At 39.1% G+C, this 19,944-nt stretch overlaps 1 protein-coding gene across 7 annotated transcripts in view; it reads left to right on the top strand.

Annotated features, from left to right (window-relative positions):
- camta1a (calmodulin binding transcription activator 1a) overlaps window positions 1–19,944 on the top strand; it is a 316,283-nt gene that overhangs the window by 261,884 nt on the left and 34,455 nt on the right. For 6 of the 7 annotated variants that reach the window (XM_087782474.1, XM_087782473.1, XM_087782472.1 and 3 more), the window contains 2 exons: window positions 13,284–13,437; window positions 18,464–18,604. In XM_087782474.1, coding sequence (XP_087638600.1) covers window positions 13,284–13,437; window positions 18,464–18,604 — 295 coding nt within the window. The remainder of the gene's footprint in view (window positions 1–13,283; window positions 13,438–18,463; window positions 18,605–19,944) is intronic. The other variant, XM_087782475.1, reaches the window with a different exon arrangement.

Here is a 19,944-nt window from a genome sequence, read left to right as displayed (position 1 = left end):
TTCAAGGCTTACCATTGACACAACCCTGCGTCTTAGGTGTTGAGCAATCCTGACAAAGGATGATGATTGTGCTTTAATCTGGCCACACTAGACTAGAATAATTTGTTTTTATTTTTTATTAATTTATTGTGAAAATACTGTATAGTTCAACCAATGTTCCTTACCTACTCACATGTTTCAAAGTCTCATTGTTACGTCATGAGCTCTGCTCTCGTAACCTCTTGTTCGCCGGGATTTCAGACGGAGGAGAACATTATAAAGTAATAACTTCAAAACATGGTCATGATGACTGACTGACTGCATTTTGGAGAGGAAGACTTTAACATTTGAAACATGCGAGTGATTCAGAAGGGTTGGATCTTCGTTCCCTTTAACGTGTTATCTTTGGCTCAAGGTCGAGGCAGCGCAAGGGTTAAAAATCAAAATGAGCCTTACAAGATGACATTTGATCCTTTATTTTGTACACGATGTTGTCTTTGGAACTCTGGGTGGAGTAGAAACCGATTTTCCCGACGTGCAATGTGGCGTCAGATACTGGAATTGGCTCATGAAGCTGCAGAAACAAGAGGTTTGAACGTCTTCAATGAAATCCTCTACTAATGACTGCTGATGATGAAATTATTTCCACTGTAACCTTGAGTGGCAGCAGCATCTTAAACAGCGTTTGGCTCTCCAACCGGTGGAAAGCAGCACCTCCTTTGCGGCAGTCGCAGTCTCGGCAGGGGGTCCCCCCCTCTCAGCCCAGCCCCTCCCTCCCTCCTCGGCGTGTCTGCACCCACATATATAAAGCATGTGTCTGTGCTTCTGGTGTGTGATGTTTTATTCATCCAAAGAAGTATCCTCCTCCACAGACCCTTCAACTATTTAACAATGTGATGTTCTTAACGGCTCATTGTAGCTGCTGAGACGTGTCTCGGCGGCTGATCAACTCTGACACACAGGACCAGTCACTGTAAGTCTCATTCCTTTGACGTGGGCCGACCATTTTTTGAAGGAAGTTTCCGCTGATTTAAATAAACATTCACCTGCTGTCTCTGCATTTAAATGAAGGGTATTGACTGAATTTATGTTTTGTCTCTTCTGGGCAACATTTTTTTTTTTTTTAACCAAGCAGCAGGTCAAACTTTTAAAGTGCCGCCTCAGCACCTGTGCTTTAATGATTAATACTATATTGATGGTCTCAATTAATTTCCTATTACAGCGGCAGAAGGCTGCGCTCGCTCCGTCTCTGTCATGGCCCCCACACTTGTTTTTTGGGGGAGATTCTTTGTGGCAGCTGCTGGGTAGAGATAGTGTGCGTCTCTCTATATTACACAATTTGGGCAGAAAGATAAACATGTGCATAAACAAACATGCCATTAGTGCCTTTGAGTAAATCACACAGTTTATTACAAGCTGCCACGTTCACACTGGGCGTTGACTTGTTTCTCTACTTGAAACACTATTTTTATGTTTAATTCAACCCTTAACCCTTTTTATGGTTAATTTGTCATGTTTTATATTTGATGAAATATTGTTTGTTTTGTTTTTCCTTCTTTTTTCATAATGCTTGTATATATATTTATGTAAATAATGTTAATATGACATACATAAATGACCATAAAGACAACATTATATTACATTAATACAAATAAATAAACGAAAAAACATGAATTCAAGTAGAAGTAAATATTCTGTTCCATGAGATTAAAAAGGTATCAAGTTAAATTACAGTTAAAGAAAATGCTTGGATACAGTTTAAATTGTTGGATTATAGTTGAAAAATATTTAATTACAGTTGAAAAATGCTTGGATACGGTTTAAATTGGTGGATTAGTTAAAAAATGTTTGATTACAGTTGAAAAATGCTTGGATAGTGTTTAAATTGTTCGATTATAGTTGAAAAATGTTGGATTACAGTTGAAAAATATTTGAATACAGTTGAAAAATGCTTGGATACTGTTTAATTTGTTGTATTACAGTTGAAAACCGTGTACTTACAGTTGAAAAATGCTTGATTGCAGCATTGGTTTGTCCATTTCTTTTCTTTTGTAAGGGCTGAATAGAGGACGGACTTGGGTTGGAAGTGGGTTTTCAAATGTTTACTCACACATTTTCTCACCTCAAAAAGAAGACACAAAAAAAAACATTGTGTCGTTAGAAAACACTTCAAATATATGATTGAGATTGTTATATTGATCAGACAAATGCATTACATGAAGGCTTTTACTAATTTGTAAAATCATCTTTATGTCATTGCAATGCTTCTGGAGCAGCTTCCACATGAATCTAATCGTACGATTGGTAACAGTTGCATTTAAAGCTAGTAATGTAAGCTGTCATCTTCTACAGCGGACACATTGCTTCTTCTTGTTTGTAGCCGCGTGTAAGACGCTGATTTATCCCCTGGACTCTTTTCCTTCTGCTGTGTGAATCGACAGCCCTTTCTCATGACCTCAACTGTCTGTGGACCTGCTCTTGGATCAACTGGCGATCAACACTGCCCCCATAGAGAGGTTGTGGAAGTGCCGCTGTGTCCGTCAAACGCTTCTATTATTTTGTTTCCTCCAGTTGGCTTTGTTTTGTTTTTAAAAAATCTGAATGCTCTGTTACATAACATTGTTTTTGTCTCAACAATGCAGAGGGTGATATTTTCAATGATTTCATGACGTTAGTAGGCATCACTTGTTGCTAGGAAACCCTCAACGCCTTTTCTTCCTAATGCACGATTGTTTATTTCTCTGCCGTGTCTTCTCCACTTCTAAAACGGTGTAAATGCAAGTGTGAATATTGTCCTGTAAAGATGCTTTATTAGTGTTTTCTGCTCTGGCAATGGACCCTTGGTTGCTGTGGCGATGATAGACCGGTAATGGAAGACATTTCTCTCTCTCACCCCGAGAATGTATTCCAGGAACGTATTGTTGTCCACTTTCATTTAATAAGCAGTTTGACACACGCTCACTTGCCTGGTTTTTTACATTAATTGACTGACAACCTTTACTTAAGGACAACTGTCGTGGCTACAATAAACATTTACGTAGAACATTTATTTTTGTTTAATATGGGTTCATATGAATTAATTGAAAATATATCTAAATGTAAATATAATATAAGTGTGTGTGTTTTTTTACTATAAAAAGAAATCTGCAGGAAGTTGTTATTTATTGACTTAACAAAAATGAAAAAAATTACATGTAAACATATATTTTTATGCTTATTTATTTGTTGATATCAGGAGAATTAATGTATATTGTAATGACTCAGCAATAATTTTAAAAAATACATTTTAACACTATAGTCACGGCTGTGCACAATCTTATTATTATTATTTTAATGTGGGCACTGGTTGGTGAATGTTACATTTTCTCTGGGGCCACATTGTGTCTGTTGTCAAGGGCCGCCAAGGAGTAATTAAAAATAAGGAACAAATCCAGAAGAATAAATAGATGTCGTTACCCCATGACATTTTACAACAAAGCTAAATAAGATCTTTTTTTTTTGGTAATTGGCATATTTTTTTCGGAAAAACTCCTTCAATTTACTACCAAACGGAATACTCACGAAAAGGACAACCCTCAACAATAAGTGTAGAGAATGAATGAATGAATCATTTGACGGAGCCTTTTTTTTAATTGATGAGCAATTCTATTATTTTGGGGCCACATTATATACGGGGCCGTCAATCCTAAAGAAGGAAGGGACAAATAAATAAAGTAAAAGGACATTCTAAAAGAATCTTAATGGGATTGTATTGAATTTATTTTAATTCAAGGATTCTTAAAAAAAAACTATAAATAATGAATTAATTAATTAATAATGTAAGCTTTCATATTTTATACATTTAATTTAGAAATATGATATGAAAGCTCTACATTTAAGTGGAAACCAATAACCATAAAATGGACAAATAAAAAATAAAAAAAACAGGATAAACGGAGACCGAATATAATTTACTGCCTAATATTGGTTTATGTGCGTTTAGGTCCAATATTTTAGTGTCCGTTGATGTTTGCTCATCAGTGCGGGAGCAGATAATGGTCCGGCTGTACTGCTGGACACACAGTGTCCATGTTTGTCAATGCATCAGAGCACCTCGCCTCCCTCTGGCTCATCCTGTGAACGTCCTGATTGGCTGGCCTGGCTCGCGCAGGGGCATATAAAGAGCATGCCTTGTTGACTGGCGCAGGGAAGGGAAGAAAAGATGATGCAGACAAACAAATCAGACGCAGGACTGAAGTGGAAAAAGGAGGGAGTTTTTTTGTAAAGAGGTGGACTCCTGCTACAAATGAATCCCCTCGGAGGAGCGGATGAAAACGAGCGAGCGAGCGAGCATGTGGAAAGAGCAGAAAAAGGTTATCAGGAAGTGGAAGCAAAAAAGAAAAGAAGAAGACAATTTTGTCACTGAGTGCTCACTAACTGCCTTTTGAGCCCAGGACTGTGTCACGTGGACGCCCCGCGGAATATTCCAATGGCCGTGGCCATTATGGGCTCCTGGTAACCCGTCCCCCTGGCCGGCCTTTAACCCGGGACCCCTGCGACTAATGGTGATGAAAGAATGCCTTTAAAAAAGAATCTGTGAGTTGGGGTTGTGGCAGTTACAGGGGCTTCGATGCCTGACTGCACAGCTTAACGTCTGACTTACCGCCCCTGCCCTCGCCCTCATATTCCCGGGCGCCGAACACTGGCCCCTTTTGCACTTTTATTGTAATGTGTGCACACGCCTGGCACTGCAACAAACACGCTCCACCTTTCAGTCCCAGGCCCCGGCACAAATAGAACGTTTCAAAGCAGGGAGGAGCCCCTAACCAAAATAGAAGAGCACTCCTTTTCTTTTTTTCTCCTCAAATTCACAGACATGTAGACTCTCACATTAGTGTGCACGCACACACACACACACAGACAGAGAGAGAGAGAGAGAGCAAGAGAGAGAGAGAGTATTCCCCACCCAGAGTGAAGCAATTCTGCCCCTCTAAGCTGAGTTATTTAAAGCCCCGCTCTCAACTCCATCGAAGTGATTATGTGCTCCTGAATTAAACATCACAGGCCTCAGCCCCTGGCTTCCTCTGAAACACGCTCAAACACGCCGGCCTCTTCCTGTTCCTCAAAAGTACGAAACTTCTTCTTCTCATGCCTCGCAGCTCGTGCACACAAGGTAGCGGAGGGCGACCTAGGTGGAGTTTGAATCCTCTCCGCTCTGTCGTCACTCTTACAGAACAGAACACGCTGAGGTAATTCACCTTAAAAAGGGAAAAAGACCTTCTATGAACTGCGTCTTGCCCTTGGATTGGTGCCCCCCCCCGCCCCACCGCCCCCCCTCAGCATCGTCTCACCCTGGCACTCATGCTGCCTTGTTGAGAGCAGTGGAGGGTGAGCGGTGGCAGACACTCTTATTAGCCTGTCTGTGTTGGATGCTTTTAACAAAACGTCGGTACAATGAGAAGGAGAAACGGACGAGCAGAAAAGATCGTTTCACGTCGACGAGCACCGTCTGGGAGATATTTGGTCCCAATAGGTGTAAATTGTTTCTCCCGTCCTGGTTGTCCTTTTGTCTCATGATAGATCGGACCTGTTATATTACAGCAAAACATCATTTTTTGGAGAAAGAAAAAAAAAGTTTTACTCATTAACTTACAAATTAAACCCAAAACTCAGTATTAAGACACATTTAGGAGTGAAAATGACCCGTTTAAAATGTTAATCCCACTTAAGTGCGTTGTTGCGAGTGATACTGGTTTATGCTAATCCTCAACAGGGCAGTTAGCGGTTAAAGAGACATGCATAACAGACGTGCACATACATGAACGTCATCCCATCGGTCACTTAAGCACCCAACGCTGCCTGTTGCTGGAGGAGAATTTGGAATTTGGAAAGTTGTAATTATAAAAAAAAAAAGAAATACGTGTTGTTGTTTTTATGAACCTTAAAATAAATAATGTACTTTAAACACTTTTAAAAACACTTTTAAAATGAAATAATTTGTGATTGAATTAAGTAAAAAAAAAAAAATAGAATTGCTATAATTAAACTTTGCTATAATTAAACTTATTCTAGTATATATAATATATATATAATATATATATATATATATATATATCATCATATATTGTTTTGTCAGTGTGTTGGTTTGTTTGTGTGATCCCAGGGTCAAGGTGACCCGAAGGCTCGAAAACAAATGTGTTTGAGGTATCCCTTGTGAGCCCTCTGATTCAAGATATAATATTTGTTTTTTTAGGCCTTTAGACCCTGAGATAACAACATCAAAAAGATAACCCTTTTTTTCTATTGTACTTAATAACATTAGTAATACATATGTAATAACGACTTATCTGTGAAATTATTAACACATTATTACCGGTATATCATTTCCCATGTTATTTTCACACTAAACCGCAAGAGGGCGCTCTAGGCCCGTGTTGATAATTTCGACGTAGAAGAGGAAGCGCCGCATCTTCTACCTCTGGAGTTAGCGTTGTTTAAAAGTGACACAGAGGATGAAGATTTCATCGGAATTTAGTTATTTGGAGTTACACCGATGGTTTGGTAAACTTCTTAGCAAGTTATTTATGCTATAGTTATCTGAATAACTCTTAATATGTTATGTTAACATACCAGGCACGTTCTCAGTTGTGTCATGTAACGTAAGCATACCGTAGAATTATTCAGCCTATTGTTGCCTCTATTTTATTTTTATTTTAAATTGCCTCAAGATGACATGTCTGTTCTTGGTGTTGGATTTTATCAAATAAATTTCCCCCAAAAATGCGACTTATACTCCAGTGCGACTTATATATGTTTTTTACTTCTTTATTATGCATTTTATGGCTGGTGCGACTTGTACTCCGGAGCGACTTATAGTCTGGAAAATACGGTATAGTGCAAATCCCATGGACAAATATCGTATTTGCTACATTTCTGTTCACGAGCCGATCCAAGAAACCTGTGCTATCCTGGAGCTTTCTAACAAAAGCAGGAAGTTTTCGTGCCTTAACTTCTTGGTGCTCGCGAGGCTCTTGACCTTGAAACGAGCACTGCTGTTTGGGGAGAGGCGAGCAAGGGCAGTGTTTAAGCGTGCAACCCCCGGTGCCAGAGGCCGGGAGGCTGTCTAATGACTGGCACCCGTACCATCCATCACGGCGCCACCGCCACTGTGAACGCTGCTCTACAGTGGAGGGAGCGCGGCCCTAATCAGTCCAAACGCTCGCTTCAGCCAAGCCACGCAAACATGAAGCAAACGCTATCTTTTGTTCCTTGTAGATCAGCAGTGGAGAGCGATTATTCAGATTCCTCGTTTTATGGCGCAAACACACAAAGTCTCGCGCACACACACACACACAGCTCATTGCACTGATTCTCCATGCATACTGATGTAAGTATGCCAACTGACACACCAGAATCTGCCTCTAGACTCTCATTCACACGCTGCTTATGATTGGATGTCGGCAGGCACAAATATATTACGGTCCAAATACATCCACAAACACAAACATAGCAGCTCGCGCACCTCCAGTCTGTGCGGAGCCTTGATGCTGAATGTTTGTGACAGAACAATTGACTGCTTCTGCTTTCATGGAACTTTCCATTGAAACAAAAGAAAATCCCTGTAGCTTTCTACTTCACTTCCCTCATGAAAGATTGTCTCATTCCTTTCCTTTTCTCTTTTTCTGAATACTTTTAAGGAGTGGAAATAAGAAATAGGGCTTTCCCCTGGTTTCTCCACTTGACTTTCCGCGTTGTAGGTTCAAATCCCTTGGGTTTGGTTTGTTTAAGCAGAGGATTCTCAGCTTCTTGTCTCTCATTTAATCAAACTCTTTGTCTGGAGTTGTATTCGAATTTAAAGATATCTTGCTGTGTTTTAATATGTGTGTATATCTATATCCCTTTAACACCTCAAGTGCAAACCATCAATACTCAATAGTCACATGTGGAAGGTGCAGTACTGCCTGAAATAAGGCTTATTTCAAGGTAAACCCGTTCACCATTTGCGAATGATTTCCTTGCTCAAGGATTTTTTTGTGGGTTGTTTTGGTGTATCTGTTTATCTTTCTGACTGAAAACTATTTTGATTTCGATTTTGGTGTTCTTCAGAAAAACCTTCTGATTCCACACATAATTTGAAGATATGTCACCGTGTACTTTTTACAACATTTTTCATTTTTTATCAACACATTTTAAACTGTACTTTAACTTAATCAAACCATTATAGACTGTAATCAAACCATGTTTAACTGAAATCCAATAATTTTCAACTGAAATCAAACAATTATCAATTTTAATCAAACATTTTTCAACTATAGACAAACAATTTTCAAATATAATCAGACATGTTTCCACTATAGTCAAACCATTTTTAACTATAATCAAACAATTTTCAAATATTATCAAACTATTTCCACTGAAATCAAACCATTCTCAATTATAATCAAACCATTTTCAACTATAATCAATCAATTTTTAACTGCAATCAAACCATTTTCAACTTTAGAAACAAGATGATTCTAAAGATGAAAAAGCAGCAGCAATAAGAACATTAACCATGTGTTCAATGCTTAAATACGCTGAAATATAGAGATAAAATAAATGTAGTTCATCTTAGTTTAAGCTTGTCTAAGATCTGAGCTTTCTTTAAGTATCTGTGGATCATTAGAAATATACTTTTTACTTTTAATAACTACAATGTTCCACAGAGGTGACTGAAAACCGTGTCTCTTTCCTTCTTTGTGTCCCATTAAGTTAAACATCTCCGCTGCTGCCCCTCACCCTTGCTCACCCCCCCACCCTCCAGTCCTCTAATAAGCGGCGATAGACTGCTAGAGTAGCTACATGGAGGTGTGTGACAAGATTGGCAGATTTGAAGAAGTCTTAATGAGAGTGTATTACTTGACCACCAACCGGCTCCCTCTAAAAAAAAAGGAGAACGGTAGCCATCCCTGCGTTACGGTGAAGGTCACCGTGGTCATCTGGGGCTGACATCCAAGTCAGTGTTCTGGGCTGCGTTAACAGAGCGCTCCCTCCCGTGTGTCTCTTGAAGTCGAACAGGTTGTACGACCGCCGGACAAGGTAGGCAGTCTTCGGGAGATGGCAGAAGTATTGGCTGCCTCCGTGTGCGTGGGCGCGTCACAAGCCTGTTGCCTGGCTACAACAGCACCTTTATTCTTGGTTGCGATGGCGATGTCTTGTATTTCACACAGGTGAACGTGTGTGTGTGTGCTTTAGGAGACCCTTTTGTTTTTGTGTCTGTGTGTAGTAGTAGTGGACTTGCCAGGAGAAGGACCAACACCACCACCTACTCCACAGGCGTCCCGCCCCCCTATCTGACTCCCTAAGATCCGCTCATCCTCCCGTTTGTTTTCCAGAGAGGTGCAGTTAACATGTCGACTATGGAGCATTATCTACAACAAGCCCATGTTCATGGACCCTAATGAGAGGCGAACAAATCCAGCGAACATGCTGACATGTGTATATTTATAAGCTCAGTGTTTCATATAAACAGTTCACCTCCTGCAAATGCAGCTCCCAGTCTTTATTTTCTCGGAATATGTAAGACAGGAAAACTGCTCCTCAGTGGAAACTACCGACTACATTACACCATTAATCAATAAGTTAATAAGATCTCATTTTCTCTGGAAGACTCTCCTGTAAAAGAAAGAAAAGGTTAGCACCACACACACTCTCACAGAAGCCTACATGGATATTACACAGAAAGAAAGAAAGAAAAGCAGGCCATCTGGAAATTAAATGAAATTATCATCCGGATAGAATTATATGACAGTTGACATTTGTATTCATTGTTTTCTTCTCAAAGTGGAGGTTGTCTGATTCGGGCGAGAGCTGCTAAAGGTGGTGTAGAGTAAAGAAGAAAACGAGATTAGGGGGGAAAAAAGAGTGAAGTTTGTTGTTTTCCTTCGTCAGCCTTTTTTCAAAATGAAAAAGCTTGGGTTGAAACGTGCGGTATTGTGATGTTTTCTGCACTGGATATTGTCAATAGCAGATGAAGGTCTATATCGTGATTAAGATTGTGGGTCCTCAACCTTTTTGTGTTGGCATTATTTTCACAGATCTACCTACAGATTAAAAATAAAAAATTAAATGGGACAACTTGATTTCTTCACAACAAGATCGTCTTTTAAATAGTTGTTCTATTACTTTATGTAATAATAATAATAATATTAATACTTTTTTAGTAAACTTGACGGTAATAGCATCCTGACATGACAAGAGTCACAAGCTAATATGCCTTTTTTCTTGTCATACAATAATACTTTATTACATTACGTACCTTGCCCTGTGGTTGTGGACCACTCATTTAGAAGACATGTTTTTCCGGGAATGTTTTTTGTTTTGTTTTTTGGGGCCAAAATCATTCAAAAAATACTTTTCTTAAGCATGTCATTCTTCTGTTTTTGGGTGAGAAATGTAAGCTTGACATTTTAAAAAAATGTGTCGATCTGCAAAGGCATTTGATACCGGGCGGCACAGTAGGATCAAATAAATAACTGTATATAATTCCTCTTGTTTTGATTATTACCGTCTTAAAATGATGATGATTTTCTCCAAAGTCATATTAGCATCTTGTTGCAGTTCTCCTGCTGATTCAGTGTTATGGTGTTATTATTTGTATACACTTAAAGTTTGCTTTATGCAGGTCATTCCATCTTGTGTTCTTTGCTTTTATCTGTTTGTCGATCCATGAAAATGATGTTAAACCAGACAGCATATATAAAATCACTAAGCAAAACCAGAGTGAATACATAACACGCACCGATTATATGGCACGTTGTTGAACTTTCTTGACACGTGTTTCAAAAGTCTTACTCTCCAAGATACAGTAGCTCCCTTGTCATTAGGATGTTTTGAATGTATTCCATTATAAGGTTTTCCCCTGTCTTAAATCTAACAAGAGTCAGATCTCAGCAAAGCTATCGCATGCTCTTGGGAGCGTTCTAGAGCTGCACATGGTGTATAGGAAGTTGAAACTGCTAGTGTTAATAATAAATATTGGACCTAATAAAACCATTGCAGCACATACATAATTTGTTAGTTAGTGTTTAAATTAATCTGAGGATTTATTTCAGATTCACCACCGGATGAACAGAATACTCTTTAACCCTCTGATTCTATTGTTTATGTCTCTGTCCCTGGTGAACGTGTGTTAATTGAAAAATAAAAAAACAAATCTCAGTGGTTACGAGAGCAGAGCCCTCTCTAACGTAATAACGACCTCGAGCAAGCAGTAATCATGCCCAGCTTTGTTTATACAACGAGTCCCTTGGAGGTGGAGACTTCCAGGGTTGATGAAAAATCCTGGATGTTTTAGCAATCGCAACAGAGTGGGTGTGGTTATGGTAAACAAGATTTAATATCCAGAAAAATTAAGTGTTTTCAGTGGGCAGAGCATTTGCTAATGTAAATATTTTAGTCCATCTGATGGCCCGGAAAATACTGTATACTGATGTCCAAATAAATTGTAGCTTTTCAATTTATAACCACTTTATAATCAATCATCTTGGTATCCTTGTGAAATTTAAGTGTAAAACCATGTACATGAAATCTGTGACTGTATCTCTGTAACATTTTTAGTTTTTTAAATCCATGACTTACTAAGAGAAACAAATCCGACCAATTGAACAACTACACGTCTTATAACGATGTTTGATCTCCTCTGTGCCGCGCAACAACGTCGATCCATATCTCAGGTTACACGTGTTGAGGTAATTGATGGACGTGCTCGACATCGCTAATATCCATCCAAAAAGGAAGGTAGCTATCGGCGCAGCTGCCGGTGCCATCTGGGGCCGTGACACACCACCTAGTGCCATCTGCATCCGAAACAGGACAGCGGTCATCTTGCGGTGTCCACACCAATGACGGCGGACAGTAGCTAGCTAAGCGCTGGAGGTCATCTGTTGTGCGCCGTGACTTAACAGTTGGACGCTATAGTTGTTTTTTTTGTCATTATTTTGTGGCTCTGGGCGAACACGCACCAACAGTAGCAGCACTTTGATTCATTCACCACTTAGTCCTGATGAAGTCGCATGTTATCGCAGCATTTTTTCACCATCAGGGTTCCTTATTCCGAGGTCGTGGTAGCGTTGCACGTGTTTGTCCCGGCGCCGTGTTGTTAAACTATATCAAGCGGGTGTTTGTCATGAATCAGGTGTGATAAGGACAGGAACATTCCTTACAAGCGCCGTAATCAAAGCTTTTTTGGTGATCATTGAGGCAAATAGATGTTATTTACGGCTGCCGTTGATTCGGAGCTGCCATTACTCATAAACAGCCATTTCAGGAAATTTGCCAAGGTAACCCAGGAACAATTTGCGGAGAGCAATTTGTTGAGTTTTGACTCGGTAAATACAGGCAGAGCTAATTGAGGTCATCAACCCACCATGTGGGAGGACTTGACAAAATGCCATAAGTGTGTTACATGACTGATGATCACACGTGTACACAGTCGAACACACACTCTCGCAAGGACACGCTGCAATAACAGATAGTCCCGTAATGAATGAGATGATTGCAGATTTTCACTCCATGATTTGTTCTGCTCCCTCAATGCGATTAATGTATGATTGTGACTCGGATCTTGATCTCGCCGCGACAAACTTCCCACACGCAGCGCTTGACTTCCTTCCATAACCAGTGCTCTCTCGCGGAATATCTATGTGTCTGCGTCTGTGGGCGTAAGTGTCTCTATGTGTGAATGTGTGTCAATGTGTGTATGTGAATGGAAGAAATGCATTGAAAACGACGACTCAAAAAAGGTGTCAGGAGGAAGGTAAACGCCATCAGATCAAGGGAAACAGTGGACAAAGGGACAAAGACTTCAATTACGATTGACATTTTTTCCATTTTTAAGGAAATCAACACCATATTTAAATTTAACTCTAATCAGAAATTGCATTCTCTTATTTCTCCCATATTTTTATTGAATTTATTTCTTATACTGGTTATTTTAGCTAGTGCGTTGTACAATTTGTATTTACTTCCTCTTGTTCCATTGAGAGCATCATCTCACCGGTGATTCTGTTGTCATCCATAACATGATAGTTAATGGAGAGTGCTGTCGGATCGTCATCAATCCACCTGTCCGGCACGATAGTGTGAAGACTGCATTAGCAAGTGTCCCTTAATCCGTGATATCAAGACTTTTTCTTACACAATTTTCAAATACACTACAATACTTTTTTATTTCTTCATTATATTTGTATCCATCATTCTGTATTTTTAACCAGGGATAGCATGATGGGATTTGTGTTATGATGCATGTTAATAAATCCATCCTTCTGTCTTTGTCCTCCCGTCAGAACCCTGATATCGTGCTCGTCCACTATTTGAATGTTCCGGCCATCGAAGACTGTGGGAAACCATGTGGGCCGATCCTCTGCTCCATCAATACGGACAAGAAAGAATGGGCCAAATGGACCAAGGAGGAGCTGATCGGGCAGCTCAAGCCAATGTGTGAGTATTCAATAAAGCCTTTTTATCAAGTCCTTCCGTGCGGAAATTTCAATTTCTAGGGAGAATATATTTACCCAGGCTTGATGCACACTTGCTCACGGATCACACATGTGCGATGGAAGGTGGAGGTTTAACCTCAACATCTGTTGAGTCTTGTCTAAATTCATAACATAGTTATCTCCAGACACTTTACAGCAGGGGTGTCAAACTCCACTGACCCACGATTCCCGCTCTTGAAATTTTTTTTTTTTTTTTTACCTGGTTATTTTATTGATCTTATTGTGTCGCAAATGCAGTAGCAGACTTTCTTTGGTTAGCAAAGGCTTTTATTATGGTTACACGACATATTTACCTACAATGTAATGGCTTTTTCTACTGAATTATGAAATTATATTTATTATATCTGTATTTTTCCTCCTTCACAACATTTTTTATTTACTGTTACTCGTTAACATTCATAATATCTGCCCCTTATCTTATCTCTAACACAACATATTTATAGGTAACCATAACAACATAATCTACTTGGATTTTAGAGCCAACCTACACTTCACAAGAAAGGACAAAAAATAGCGAGCTCTTTTGTGACACTGGCAACAAAAAGAAATCATGTTACCAGGCATTGCTTATCTAATTTTATCATCAAACTAGAGCTGAGCTAGAGGGTTAACATGTGGATAAGTCGAGGTCTCTGGGCGTCCCCTCAATCCGGGCTTCCAACTCCGGGTTTCGCTGCCAGTAAAAAAAGCTGCAACATGTGCCGTGTAAACCCCCTAAATATATTTATAAATTGTAAGGAAGAAAAAAAAAGAAGCTGGAGAAAACGGTTCCATCCTGGAGTCATCGACGACCACTCATCTGAGGATTTCCTCTCATTCCGGGGCAGAAGTCAAAATGGAAAAAGGAACGGCGAGCAATAGTATTGATCCACGTTGGTGTGTGGGAGCAGGAATGTCTGACTCACCAAAAAATTCCTCGCTCATTGGTCTGATCCTTGTTGTGAGCAGCCTCCCTGATGCTCTCTTCAATGTCTGTTTACGAGGCTCCAGACCTAGACCAGAGACTTGAGCGATGATGTGGAAAAATCCTTATTTGTCTGATGATGGCAACAGTCAAACGGGGACTTTGTTGGGCATCGATGAGCTTTTTGAGCGCCAGACGCCGTTGCAGAGGCAGGTTCCACTAGAATCATCTGTGATGCGGTCATGAAAACAGATGCATACCGACAAGTATTTACCTTTGTACTGCAGATCTCTACTTTATTTCCAACTCTGCTGGGATGTTAAGTATTACCTTGGGGTAGCCGATGAGCAACAACTGTGTTAATGACATTCGTGACTTGATGTGAAAACATTTGCAGTGACGTCTAAAATCATTAACTTTGTGAGTTGTTGGGACAGGAGGGGGATGTTAGATGCCTCTTAGCTGCCAGGCTGCATGAGCGGCTCCATAAGGAGCAGAAATCCTCCCTTGTTTAATATCTGTCTCCCTACTCGAACCCCGTCCTGTGGAGGAACCACACCGGGAACCTGCAGGCAACGATGGAGCAACAGTGACACCTACAGGCCACAAGAGGAGCGTGCGTGGCAAATTGCCTAAGCTCGTTTATCAACTATAATACCGAACATCTCATCTTAAGTAGATTTTTACAAATAAAAATTGTTCATTTTTTTTGCAGGAGGAATATATTCGTTGATTTTCAGTATTGTAAACAGCACAAGATTGTTGTGTGGTGTGGATACATTATAAAATAGAATAATTAATTTAAATAAAACCAAATAAAAACAATTAAATGAGTTTATTGTAAAGAGCTGGCATATTATTGTATTGTCATAAATTGAATCATTCAAATATAATTACTGTTATTTAATATACAATCATTTTTATAATAAAGTCGATATCATCTTGAATTATGTATTTCTTTCCAACATGCAAGAAAACTTTTGCTTTTCAAAATCATATTTTAAGTCAAAACAAAAAACTTTTTTTATTCCTGCCCGATTCAAGCCAGAGTTGCCTTTTAAATAACTTCTGGTTCTGAAAAATAATTGCTCTCAACAAGACTTTTTAGTTTGAATAATAATTGCTTGTTTTATAAATATCATATACATAGCAATCGTTTTCTTGTTGACCTGTAAAATGTTGGTGCTACTGAGAGTAATAAAGGATGTTTAATTGATGTATCCAATTAAATTTAGTCAAATAAAAGTATTTTAATTATAACATTTAATTCAACGATATTCCTTCTTAGATTAACAATATATGATCATTTTAATCATTAAGTTGATCTCATCTTGACATTTTTATTTTATTTTCAACATGCAAAACAAAATTTTCCTTTCAAATTTGCAGCTTAAGTTAAACAAAAGTTATTCTTACCCCCTAAAAACTAAAGTTAACAATCATTCTTCTTTTTTTTAACATTAAATTGACCAATAATCTTCCCAAATGTGTTCAAAATGAAAACTTTATGACATTAACAGAGCATTTACTTTGTTAATGAAACTAAAACTATATCAAATGAAAGCCAGCATCATACCAAGGGTTTAATCCATCTGAGTTTGACTTCTGGTTCCTCCTTGACCTTATGCGGGAAAGAGAGTGAAGAAAGTTCTGTGAGACTGACATCATTACTCAGTCACGCTACAGCTCTATAGACAGGCAAGCCAGTTTGATTCACTATTTTTGGTCTAATGCTATAAACAGGCAACACTCGGGGCAGCTTTGCCCCGAGCTTGCTGACAGATAGTGCATGAGCAGCTTTAACAAATACCCAGACAGACAGAAGGCTTGTCTGCAGGCTCCAGCAACACGGTCAAAGAAGAGGAGACAGACCGGGTCTTTGCTCATCAACAGAGGCAGGACGGCATGCTTTTATTTCACAGTTGAATATTGTGTGTGTCACACTTGAGCATTAGTCTGCACATTATTTATACTAACAAATAACTTTTCTTTTTTTGAAGTCTGTCATCAGTCTTTAAAAAACACAATTCAGTATTTCAAGTCCATATTTTAAGTCACTAGACTCAATCAGTCTGTGATGTTTGCCGTATAAATAAAAAATATGTGGCTATCACTAAACACTGATTACATTTAATTTAATTTAATTTACATTTTAAATCATTTCAGCATGTGAGACTATAACTTTGTAAGCTACTCTGAAATGTTCTAGTAATGATTATAATGTATAAAATACACTAAGTAAAATAATAATAATAATAATTAATTATGTATGTCATTTTTTTCTCTCAGAAGATTTTAATTTGTTTTGTCCCCTCTTGCAGAATGATGCAAGCGGGTTTTCTTACACACACATCCTTGCTGAGACTCAGTCATACTAGCTTTAGAGAGGCACCGTGAGCTGGACTAGCAGACATGCAGACATGATGGTGTCACGGGGTGAGGGACCTTCAGGACTGTAGCTGGAACTAGAATCTGCCTTTGGCTGTTCTTGCATAAGAAATTAGGGTTGAGAGGAGAAACAAAACACAAGGACAGAGACAGAGAAATCACCACATTATGGAGTCTATGTTTTATAAGTATGCTTTATTCCATAATATCATTTATTTATTTTAATCTATGGATCTGTAGTTTGAAAACTGGAGGACAACTTCCCTCCGGTAAAGCGTTTTAGTTGCTCATATAATGTTATAATGCTGGTTTGTCAATCAATCAAACTCGAGGCGTTCTGTAATGATGGTCCCAGATGGAAGAACAGAATAAATCTGACTTTAAAATGATGATCACTGATCTGACAGCTGAACCTGATGATGCAGCTGCTCTATTGACATCTGCTGGTCACAATCTGAAACGTAAACGTCTAAACTTTGCTATTCTTTTTGTATCTTCTTTGAAAAAGTAGTAAAAACATTTCAAGAATTGAATCGAAAAACATTGCAAATCATTAAAAAAGTATTAGTCTCCTTTGAGTTTGATTAAAAAGTTTTAAGTGGTTTCTTATTTCTGCAGAAAGTCCGTACAGTCTCACTTTGATTAGAATGCAAAATAAAATGAAATGAAAGAGAATACTGACATTATAAACAAGTTATACACTTGTAATAACAATGACCCAAGAAAGCACAGACTTCCGCTAAGCTGAAACTAAGCTCAAACACGTTGTACGTTGGTTTTTGGTTTTTTGGTTTTTGGTTATCACAATGGCCATTTTTATTTCTCTCTCTATATATATACATACTTTCTTGTTCTTTTTATAGAACCACATGTATTTAATGTACATAATTTGTGGCATTTTAATCTTTAAATTAAAAAAACCATTAGTTTCCTTGGTTGTCATTTCCACTATGTGACATCACATAGTAGGTGAAGAAGAGTTGAACATTGATTATGTCCATTTGTTACGAATCGTAATCATACAACAAATCTCTCGCTGCCAATACCAACAGCTGATTCGGTGTTTAGAAGATGACGCGGTTAAATTCATGAAATGTTGGGATTGCATGGACACAAATGATTAATTCAGTGCAAGTCATCAGAGTAAAGTCCGGTAATGACAAACATGTACATAGTTCATTGAGTTGCGTAATATTGGCTTATGTGGTTTTGCAAATGCCATCAGCATGCATTGGACATAAAATTATTCTCGATATATTTATTTAAAAAAGTTTTGATGATGGAAAAAGTGTTAGCACCCCCGCTGTATAGTATGTCCCTTTAAGAAAAGTTTATCTAGGTCAGCTTGGTGTTTCTGTCAGTTTCATCAGCTTTCATCAAAAAGAAAAGGACACACTTGCACCAGACGTGAAATCAAACATGTATATTTGACTAAAGAGAACCAGTGTCTGTCTTTGTGGAACTACACAGCCCAGTGTGTGATCAATCACCTGGAGAGCCAGCAAGGTGTGTTTGTTGTCCTCCAACATAAGCAGTGTAGCATCAGGTGATGTATGGCTCGGAAAGAGGGGACGGACAGGAAGATAGAGGAGCGTGGATGGGACGGGGGGATGCCGGCGTGGCTGGTGGTCTGTTGAGCTGGCTGACATCTCTGTCTCCTCCTCTCTCCCGGCAGTTCATGGCATCAAGTGGACTTGCAGCAACGGGAACAGCAGCTCTGGCTTCTCAGTGGAGCAGCTAGTGCAGCAGATACTGGACAGCCACCAGACTAAGCCTCCTCCCCGGACTCACAACTGCCTCTGCACAGGCACCCTGGGTAAGAGCCCAGGACCTGGGATGGAGTCATTTTCAGTTTGGATATCAATGCTCTTAATGAAGTGTTGATATCTGACGAAATGAAAGTCATAGTTTTGGCAGAACGGCATAGTTTAAGCAATTTAACTGAAGACTATTTTTAAAATACTCCAAGCATCCTGAATGAAATAGAGCTGTCTAAAAAAAACTGTCAAGCTCTGCTGCCTAAAACGTTGCTGTGAAGCTTTCTCAACTATAGTCTGATAAAGAAAAAGAGTTCCAAAGTGGTTTAATTGTATTGCAGACATACGGATCCAAGACTTTCAAAAAACATTTCTACAAACAACTGACTTCTCCACACCTCTTTATTGATACACCTGTGTTGGGCAAGTTAGAGTCAAGTATCTCTTTTTGCTGTAACACAGTGATGTAAGACAATACAAAAAACTTTGGTAATATGGTCATATATTACTGCAACAAAGTGAATTGGATTTTTTTTTAATGAAGTTTTTTGTCACACAAGGGTAGCTAAGGATAGGGTCGAGACTGGGACCCACTGCGTCACTGAACACAATCAATGGTTTCCACCTCAACAGCTTCATAGGTCACAACAAAACAGCCAAACAGGGAATAAACACAAGATCCCTTCAGCAATCTCCAGCCAATTCTGCTATTGACTACTTCTGCAACATCTACTGTATAAACCACCACCCCTGTGAACGCATTTGTCTGCAGTGATTTTAACTGTAGAAACATCAAATGGGGGTACTCAAACACACACAAAAATGCTCTGTTGCTAGTGACTGAGCAGACGCCAACAACCTTCATCTGGTTTTTAACAACAAGGACCCCAGAACCTTTTATTCTGGCAGCCCCTATCTGTCTTCATTAACATCATCAGATGCTGCAACAGAATGGTCCTACAAAGGTTCTCTAGATCTGGTCACGTACCCATCATCACCTCCAGTGACATCAAGCTTATGAATCTCTAGCCTAAACAGAAGAAGGTTACATTTCAGGAAGGCTAACTGAAACATCATCCAATGTGAATGGAGTTTTTAACACCTTCTGCATCCTTCTCAACGGGGTCGCAGGGACCCAGATGTACCATCCTAAAGCATGTGAGAAACTGTACAAGGACTACATGAATGCCACCAGGAAGTTAACAAAATCATATTCACACATTCTAGTCATAAGGCCTCGAATACAATCTGCTAGGTTGCCCAGTTAAACCATGCCCCATAGTAGCAAATGCAATAGCCTATGTTTTTGCTGATAACAACAGATGGAAAGACCACTCACCTATGGCAAAAGCCTTCACCAGAGAAGTAGTGGCAGATACCAGGAAACCCACTAGTACAG

Source organism: Callionymus lyra, chromosome 19 (genome assembly GCF_982586985.1).
Source record: "Callionymus lyra chromosome 19, fCalLyr1.hap1.1, whole genome shotgun sequence".
Lineage (NCBI taxonomy): Eukaryota > Metazoa > Chordata > Actinopteri > Syngnathiformes > Callionymidae > Callionymus > Callionymus lyra.
The sequence above is the reverse complement of the archived record's forward strand: the minus strand, read 5'-3'. Positions and strand labels throughout refer to the sequence as shown.